General features: G+C 36.8%; 1 protein-coding gene across 1 annotated transcript in view; it reads right to left on the bottom strand.

Annotated features, from left to right (window-relative positions):
- The window catches only part of SLC9C2 (solute carrier family 9, member C2 (putative)), a 126,699-nt gene that overhangs the window by 72,296 nt on the left and 44,088 nt on the right, over positions 1-10,315 (bottom strand). The window contains exons 11-13 of the mRNA XM_006892683.1: positions 9,185-9,351; positions 8,424-8,516; positions 2,538-2,635 (exon numbers count right to left, since the gene is read on the bottom strand). Coding sequence (XP_006892745.1) covers positions 2,538-2,635; positions 8,424-8,516; positions 9,185-9,351 — 358 coding nt within the window. The remainder of the gene's footprint in view (positions 1-2,537; positions 2,636-8,423; positions 8,517-9,184; positions 9,352-10,315) is intronic.

Genomic DNA, 10,315 nt, shown 5'->3' with positions numbered 1-10,315 from the left:
CTTCTTCTCTGTTCCCAACTTTTGCATTCCAGTCACCCATTATTATTAATGCATCTTGATTGCATGTTCGATCAATCTCCGACTATAAAAGTTGGAAGAAATCTTCTATTTCCTCTTCTTTGGCTCTGGTTGTTGGCACCTATATCTGAATTATAGTGGTATTTACTGGACTTCCTTCTATGAATACGGATATTATCCTGTCACTCACAATATTGCACTTCAAGACAGGTCTAACTGAAGCTGAGGAAAATTAAACCAAATCCACGGGAACCAAAATATGACTTTGAGTCTATCCCACCTGAATCTCAGAACCATCTAGGAACAGGTTTGAGGTCTTGAACACTAATGAGCAAAGACCAGATGAGTTGTGGGAGGATATCAAGGATATTGTCCAGGAAGAGTGCAAACAGTCATTACAAAGACAGAGGAGAAAGAAAAGACCAAAATGGATGTCAGAAGAAACTCTGGATATTGCACTGGAGTGCAGAGAAGCCAAAGCAGAAGGAAGAATTCAAGATACTAAAGAACGGAACAGACGATTTCAAAAGGCAGCACAGAATGACAAAGTAAAATATTACAATGAAGTGTGCAAGGAGCTGGAGTCAGAAAATCAACAGGGCCAAACTCACTCATCATTTCTTAAGCTCAAGGAAATGAAGAACAAATTCAAACCTTGAGCTGCTATACTCAAGGATGCTGTAAGCAGAATATTAAATGACCCAGAAAGTACTAAAAGAAGAGGGAAAGAATATACTGGGTCACTGCATTGAAAGAAATTGGCAGACACAGAAGTATTTCATGAAACAACATATGAGCAGGAGCCCATGGTGATGAAGGAAGAAGCTCAGGCTGATTTGAAGGAAGTAGCAAAAAATAAGGCCCCAGGAATAGATGGTATACCAATTGACATATTTCAGCTAACAGATGCTGCCCTGAACGTGCTCACCAAATTGTGCCAAGAAATCTGGAGAACAGCCACTTGGCCAACTAACTGGAAGAGATCTATATTTGTTCCCATTACAAAGAAGGGTGACCCAACAGAGTGTGGAAAATATAGAACAATATCATTGATTTCACACGCAAGCAAGATTCTACTGAAGATTATCCAAGAACGACTGGACAGCACATCAGCAGAGAACTGCCAGAAGTCCAAGCTGGGTTTAGAAGGGGTCATGGTACTAGGGATATTGTAGCTGATGTTAGATGGATCTTAGCTGAAAGCAGGAAATACCAGAAAAATGTATATCTGTGTTTTATTGATTATGCAAAGGCGTTTGACTGTGTGGATCATAACAAACTATGGCTGACTCTGAGAAGAATAGTAATACCAGAACACTTGATTGTGGTAATGAGAAACCAATACTTGGACCGGGAGGCAGTCATCAGAACGGAGCAAGGAAACACTGCATGGTTCAAAATTGGGAAGGGTGTATGCCAGGGATGTGTCCTGTCTCCATACCTTATCAACCTGTATGCTAAACAGATTATCTGGAAGGCTAGGCTCTATGAGGAGAAATGTGGCATCAGGATTGGTGGAAGATCTATCAACAATCTTCATTATGCAGATAACACAACCCTGCTTGCTGAAACTGAGGAGAACCTGAAGCACTTGCTGCAGAGGGTCAAGGATTGCAGCCTTCAATATGGATTGAGGCATAATGTCAAGAAGACAAAGATTCTCACCACTGGACCTACTGACAGCATCAGGATAGATGGTGAAGAGATTGAGATTATTCACAGTTTTAGTTTGCTTGGCTCCACAGTCAACACTCTTGACACCAGCAGCCAGGAAATTAAAAGACGTATTGTGACGGGAAAGTATTCTGTTAGGGACCTCTCCAAAGTACTGAAGAGCAATGGTGTCTCTCTGTAGACTAAGGTGCATCTGATACAGGCCATGGTCTTTGCGATACCTTGTTATGTATCAGAGAGTTGGACAATGACTAGGGACGGTAGAAGGAGAATTGATGCCTTTGAGCTGTGGTGTTGGAGAAGAGTATTGAATGTACCATGGACTGCTAGGAAAACAAACAGATTCATCCAGGAGAGGGTTAAACCAGACTGCTCCTTGGAGGCAAGGATTCTGAGGCTTCATTTGACATACTTTGGACATGTTGTAAGGAGGGACTGGTTCTTGGAGAGGGACATCATGCTTGGGAGGAATAAGGGACCGCACAGGAGGGGAAGACCCTCTATGAGGTGGATTGATTCAGTGATTGGGGTAATCGGGATGGGTGTATCAGAGACAGTGCAATTGGCACAGGACAGAGCAGTGTTTAGGGCTGTTGTACATATGGTCGCTATGAGTCACAAGTGACTCGACGGCACTTAACAACAACAACATGAAGTAGAAAAATAGATGGATGATTGGCTGGGTGGGCAGATGGACAGCATCTGATGGATGTGGATGAATGGACAGGTATAGTAGGTAAATGAGATTGATCATTTTGAACATTTAGTTCTCAGTTTGCACAATCACCTACAAATTCCACTTTCACCTTAATTGAAAATTTCAATTAAGTAAAAGTAATACTTACTTTCCTTGGATCGGGAGATAGTTTTTGGTTGCACCAATTAATATCCGGGCTGCCTCTACACTGAGGATTCCATCATTGCACTGTTTTTCAAAACTACTCTAAACATAAAAATTTAAATTAAAATGACAAAGGATCAAAATACAAGTGCCATGTACTCTTCTTAATTTTTATACAGCCTCCACCATTCTTTTTTTAAGATCTAACATAATAATTTAATAATTTTTAATTTTTTAAAAGAATTTCTGTTATAGAAACTCTATAGTCTCCACTACTATATTTTGACTAAAATATAATAATACATCCACTTCCTAAACAACATGCCTCTGGAAACTCTATGAACTTTGATAAATGTCAATAGTTATAGTAAAACTTCAGGCCTTCTGCTCATAGGGTCGCTGTAAGGAGTGCTCTACTCAAAGGCAATCAACAACAACAATATTTTCCATGAAAGAAGGATGGGCAATCTCTTCCCATGCAATTAACTGCCTCTGAAAACACACCAGAGAATCAGCTATGAGTTGGTTCCAACTCTATGTACACAACAACAACAATATAATATTCCTGCTGAAGATAATGGGGGTGGGGGGAAACAGTTACAGCAAAACCTGGCAGAGAACTGCCACAAAGTCAAACCAGATCCAGAAGAGGATATGGAAACACTTTTTAAATAAATTACCAGATTAATTTAGACTGGAAGCAATGAACTACAAAGAAGTTTAGCAGTGCTTTATTGGTTATGCAAAAGTATTTGACTATGTTGATCATAATAAATTAGGCATAACACTATGAAGAATGGGATTCCTCAAACTCTGAACTGTGCTCATGAGAAATATGTACTTTAACCGAGGAAAAGTCATTTGTGAAGAAAAAGGAGATCTTACATGCTTTAAAATTTGGAAAATTGTGCACCAGGATTATAGATTTTAATTTTATTTATTCAATTTGTATACTAATTAAATACTGCAGGAAACCAGACTATGTGAATAGGTACATGACATTAGGATTGGAGAAAGATTCATCAACAACCTACAATATGTCAATGATACAACCTTGCTTGCTAAAAATGAAGAAGACTTAAAGCAGTTACTGCTAAAGTTCAAAGACTGCAGTCTCCAATATGGATTGCACTTCAACAAATAAAACAAATATCCTTATACTTCTTGAAATAAATTCAGATAAATTGCTCCCTATAAGTAAGAATGTTGAGATTTTATCTCTTGCATTTTGGGCATGTTATCAGAATGATCCAGTTCTTGGAGAAGATCATTTTTGGTAACACAGAAGATCAAGTGCCTCCACCATTCTTACGGAATTAAACACAAAAATATGCTGTTACACACAAAAAAATATAGCAGAAAAGAAATTTCATTCATATCAAGTACTAAATAGTTCCCTTTTTGCAGAATATGTATTTACTTGATGTTATAAAGAATACAAAGGTTTTTAGTCTCAAGAAACTAAAACTTAAAATAACTACATTAACTCTTCTATAATATAAATAGCATCATTTTTCTATAGCAGAATAGATGTGCAAAGTATTATTCTAAATACCTCTTAATCTCAGCCAAAAGAAAAAAGTGGACTACATTCTTATGCTATTTCCCAGAAAAGTTAAGACCTCTTTTTAGGTGCTACTTACATTAAACTCAGAGGTTAAAGTCATCTCCAGGGACTGTCGCCTAATATTCACACTCATATTGGCCATGTGCTCTCCCTTGTTAGTTGCTGTCAAGGCTATCATCATGATACATGCCCCAATATTATTGGAAAAGGTTCTCCTTCCTCACCTCCAAGGAACATTCAAGCTGTGTTTTTTTCTCTTGGCAGTCAATGTTATATCAAGTACTCTTTCTATTCATTGTTTATACATGCTTCTTCAAACTATGCTACATTTAGCATGTTTTCTCAAGTTGCACAATTTTGCAAATTTTAGTGACTTTTTAGGAAAAGAAGAAAATAATGCTTGTTTTTGCATTTTGATAAAAATCTAAAGACTGTCAGATCAAGTCTATCCAAAGTCACCTCCAGAGAAAAGCTTGTCAATTTCTTTCTAAACAGTCACTGCCACTGAACACCCTACAGAGCACAGCTCAACTCTGACCCACATACAGTAACCAAGAGTGAGAAATGACTTCACAATAACTTATTTTGGTGAGTGGTTGGTTGGTTTGGTTGATTGTTTAGTGGTTCTATTTCTTGAAAAAGCAGTTACTCATTTACCACTTCCTTTTCCAAGGCAGGAAAAGGATCCACCCTTAACAGCTTTCCTAATGCAACATGTAAACTCTGAAGCTGCCTTCCAAAGGGGAGAATAAAGAAGAGAGTAGAAGATGCTATCTTTAGTGCATGCACAGAGGGGAGAAACAGCCTGGTGAGTACAGTTAAGGGACAGGCAAGAGACTACTGGTTAGACAAACAGGCAGTGGTCATATTACAAAAGACTTTGTACATTGTGCTTTTTTGCTAGATGCCATCCAACCCATTTAGAATCATATCGATCCAATGATACAGAATACAACAGCCCTATAGGGTGTTCTAAGCTATAATCCTTGAGGGAGTAGAATTCCAGGGTTGGGGAGTTTTCCCGCCTTCCATGGAATCCCTGGGTGCATTCAATCCCATCAACCTTCCAGTTAGCAACTGAGCTCTTAGCCATTGTACCACCAGGATCCTACATCATGTTTATGCTTGATATAGGTAAGCACCGCCCAGAGTGTGGTATAGTAATCTTGTGAAATACTCCTTGAATCCCACCCTGCAAAAAAGAACAGGGTTCACGAGAGCAGAATCCTGTAAACAATGGAAATAGTTGCATTCTGTATTCCTTCTTGGAGAGTCTTAATGCACATCCAAATGTTAAAATCTCTGAGAAGTTCTACAAGAAAGGAGACCATAAAAACTTGCTTGTTTTGCTTAAACTGGCATTGCCCAAACTAACTTGAGCATGAAGCTTTTTGTTTTTCAAGTCATTCTTACTAACATCCTGTGGAGCAAGCATTTTCTGGAACCCACACTGGAAAATGCTGTAGGCACTAAGGAGCCATTGTAAAGTCACAAGGAGGAAGGTAATGTGATCAAAGTTGGTCAATGAGTCATTTGGACTTAACAATGGAAAAATCCAAGGCAAGGAGACCAATTAAAGGTTATTATCCTGGCAGGAGAGTATGATGGTTGTTCTTGTGCTTGTAAGTGGGAATATTTCAGAGTGAAAACATAGTATTAATATTTTGTACTAAGAATAAATATCTTCTTTCAAAAGACCAGAGTTAATGGTATAATAGAGCCTGGAAGTACTCTGAAGACTATTATCAATGGAAAACATTTGACTTGGAACTGAAGCCTCTCTTGGAAGCCATCTTTCAGCCAAATAATAGACTGGCCTATAAAATAAAGATGTATTGCACTGGAGAAATCTGCTTTCAAGGACCTCTTTGAAGTGCTAAGAGCAAGGATACCAGTTTGTTTTCAATTGCTTCATGTGCATCTGAAAGCTGGGCAATGAATAAGGAAGACCAACAAAGAATTCATGTTTTTAAATTGTGGTGTTGAAGAAGAATATTAAATATTCCAAGGACTGTCAAAAGAACACACAAATCTGCCTTGGCGGAAGTGCGCCCAGGGTTCTTACAGACAAGCAGTGCAAAATTTTGTCTCACATACTTTGGGCATGTTTTGAGGAGGAGCCAGTTCTTGGGAAAAGAGACCAAAGACTCCTTTGCTGGGAAAGGCAAAGGAACAGAGAGAGTGTTGCAGATGCAGGTGGATTGACACAGTGACCATATGAATGGGTTTGATAATGACAGAGATTGTGAGGATCACACAGGATAGAGAAAGGTTTAGATCTGTTGTTCTTAGGATCACTCTGAGTTACAGCCATAGGCAACTCAATTGCACTTAACAATAAACAGCAACAACCACAGGGAATGTTCTTATTATACAATTTGAAGCCAAAAGGGCAACACCTGCCTTAAAACAAAATAGAAACAAAAGGATGGAAAAATCAGACAAATGGATTAAGAGAACTCAGGATTGGAATGAAGAGATTGCTGAAACATTTCAAGAATTATAACCAATGTCTTGAAACAATTAGTGCATAAATTCTTGAACAGAAAACTAATTTACTGTGAAAATTTTCATTAAAGCACAATAAAATGTTCAAAGAAGAAAGCGGGGAAAGAATTAACATGTTCTTCAATCAAAAAATTGAAAGAAGGAAATTATTGATTAAAAGAGGCTAAGAAATCCTATTAATATAGTGTATAATATGTTGGACTGATAATCAGAAAGTTGGTAGTTTGATTCCTCCAGATGTTAAGAATAAAGGTGAAACAGTTCCCTCTTATAAAGATCTACAGTCTCAAAAACCAATGGAGATCGCTATGAGGTTAAGTCTGCAGCAGTGGGTTTGGTTTGAAACATGCATTAGTTAATTGTAATGTGTGGGCCTTATTTGAATTCAAATTAAAAATGTAAAGTGCAAGTAAGTATCCCACTTTTTATGGAAAAATATACCACTGACTGGATATTTAATGTTATTAAGAAATCATGAGTAACTTTAGGTAAAATATTCATATTACACTCTCAAGGATTTTTTTAAAATTTTGAAATATTTATAGATTAAATTCTACATCTGGGATTTATTTCAAAATAATATAAGAGTGTGGCCAAGGGTGCAGATGGCATCAGGTGTAGATAGTTTTGATGATCTAGGTGATGGGCATATAGGACTTCATTATACTAGTCTGTATACCACCTTCTTTGTTAGGGTGAGATGGTATTCACCAAAACATTCAACAACAGCAATTTATACATGTTATCTTGTCTGTTTTTACATATGTTAGAAATCCTTCATAGTAAGTTTTAAATAGAAAGTAGAAAATTCTGTGTATGTTATATATTTATATGTTTACAATATTTAATAAAATGTGAACTATGAAAATATAATTTATACTCAAAATATGCAAGTTGATAAATTAATTTAAGTGAAACTTTAACTGAGAATATAAGCTGACCCATAGAAGACCTTCCAGATGGTTTTCAGAGGCAGTTTAATTGCACAGGAGAAGACTGTCCATCTTTCTCCCATGGAGCAACAGGTGGATTTGAACCACATGCCTTCAGAATTGGAGCACAGCTCTTTACGACTAGGCCACGAGAGCTCCCTATTTCCTTCAGAGTATTCAAACAGTAATACTAAGTTAAGAAAGAACTTTAGATTTCCAAGATTTATAAGTTAAATTTAATATACTTACAAGAATTAAGGCCTTGGGAAAAATCTGGTTTAAAGGAATCTGAATATATTAAATGTAAAAAAGGACTTTTCAAATATTTGACGATTTTTCATTATATAAGCATTTAAATCATGAGGATGGAACAAGATAGGACAAGGTTCAGAGCTGTTGTTCACAGAGTTTTAGTCAACTTGATTATGCCTAACAACAAGTATTTAAATGGCACCAAGCATTATTCAAATGCTCTTCAAAAGTGACAAGTAAATTTTGCTCACTCACTACCTGTTGGTTGTTTCCAAGGCTGTCAGTCCTAGCAGAAGGTGACTTTCCATCTTTCTTCCTCAGTCACTAGTAGATTCAAACTACTAGAGAGTAGTGGCTTTGGGGTCAGCCACACAACTTGCTAGGGGACTAGACCAACAAATCTTACAACATTGAGAGTAACGTTTGTGACTTGAAGCCTAATGAGGAATATGTTTTCCAATTTCTATATTGTTTTAATAAACCAAATGTTCACTTTAACAATCAATAGACAATTTTAAAAAGTGAAAATATTTTTCTCATCACTTGAAAACAGCACTTAAGGCTTAAAGGCATTGCAAGAAAATAAACCAATATGTAAAGAAAAAAAAACAGTTACATGAATAGTACCAACCATTTGTATTATAGCTACATGCAATCTAGCTTCTTCTATTAAATCTTCATCTGTTGGAGACTCCTCTATTTCATTACATGAAATTTGGGGAAACTTAACAGCATCACCCTAAATTGGAAAAACATACAAAGAGGAAGTTTTTTTTTAAAAAAAAGAAAAATTGGTTAGGAGCTAACATATGCTATCCTCAATAGATTCTAATCATACGTGTCAGAAATGCTATAACTTAACCTTACCTTCATACCTTATGTGAAACTACAGACTTTACCTTCATATATGAAATGTTTCTATTCATTGTAGTAAAGTACATATTCATTTGAGACCATTTAGAGGTCAAATCCTTTCCCAAACCTGTCTGTGCGTGACTGTTCTCTGCAGCAGGCTGTGTGCTTTGCTTTTTATAATACTTACAGGGGCGGTACCTCTTGTTTATAATACTTACAAGGGGCAGTGCTGCAATGCCTCTGTTCTTGGAAACGTGGAATTGGCAAGAACCACTGATCAATTACTCAACCAATTTGAAAAACACCAATTCTCCTAAAATATTCTCACATTTGGCTGTATTGCCAAGGCCTTTACTTTAGAGACTAAATTCAAAAAAGGCATTTTACCAAGATAACAAAGCTAGAATATATATCTTCTCAGTTTTCTGGTATTTATCTAGTAGCAAACCCAAATTGTTTGTAATAAAACTAAAGCAGAAGAGGCAGACCCAGGAAGGGAAAGGAAAATGACTTTTTTGCCAGGTATTATTTACTCACAGGAATGACGTATTCAATCCTGGTCTTTTGTTCTACTAGAGTCCAATTAACATTTGTCAAGATTTTCTCTGTTTTACATAATATTATTGTGTTTTCTATTATCTCCTGTATGTGCTGAATGGCATTTTGCATGGCCATTTGTCTCGGGAGAGAAATCGAACACAAGCCTGTGCAAAGAAAAGCAAGATCCTTACAGATGATAGAACGAAGACAACAAGAGGAAGCAGTTGTATGATTATAGTGAAAGCATGCAATCACCTCACAGCCAAACTGGAGTACAGAGCTAGCATTCACCAAGGGCAAAGTTTCATTCAAAGTTTCCCAGAAAATTACTCAATAAACCCCTGTTAAATGTTCAGTTCAACTTTACCTGATCAAACTGCTAAAGTATATTTTATTCGTTTCCTTTCTTTCCCTACAGCTATTCACCTAACTGATAGCTTAGTGGTAAGGAGTTGGCCTGCCAATCCCAAAGGCACAAGGTTCTAATTTTCCAGCTGCTCTGCAGGAGAAAGTTGAGCATTTCCTCCTCTGCAATTTGCAGTCTCTGAAAACCCATTGTAGGCTCAGCTAGGAGTTGATTCTAACTAGAGAGCACATAACAACAACAATTCACCTAACTTGTTCATTCAGGTCACACAATCAGTACTTTTCAAAATGTAGATAGGTAGCTGTATCCATCTTCCCCAAGTAGGAATGCTGCTTATTTCACTATACAAAGTCCTGGATTCCATTCTAAAACTACAGGGTTAGCATGGATTGGAAATTTTTATTTTAACACAGACTCCAACTACCTTTTAAACATGACAAAATTTCAAGATCACTTCAGTGGAGGTCCTTTAAATTTTATATTTCTGTCTCCTTGCCAGCAAATCTACAAATCCATTTAGTGTAATACTTTTTAAAAAACTATATTCTCGAGATTTGAATCTGAAGTTAAAGCTATGAACCTCATTTACCAAAGAGAAGACTTTCGTGAGTTAAACCAACTCACTCACAGCTCCATCTTGCCTGTAGCTTTGTTTAATAAAGAAAATACTTTTTTATTTTAGTTGGGTCTGTTGTGATGTTACCTGATTCATCTCTTATTCGGATTATTTGCGTCTTCTCTCTTCTTTTGTGAGTTTTGCT

This window comes from Elephantulus edwardii, unplaced genomic scaffold (assembly GCF_000299155.1).
Source record: "Elephantulus edwardii isolate Elephantulus edwardi_28Jun2011 unplaced genomic scaffold, EleEdw1.0 scaffold00117, whole genome shotgun sequence".
Lineage (NCBI taxonomy): Eukaryota > Metazoa > Chordata > Mammalia > Macroscelidea > Macroscelididae > Elephantulus > Elephantulus edwardii.
This window is presented reverse-complemented; position numbering and strand designations above follow the sequence as displayed.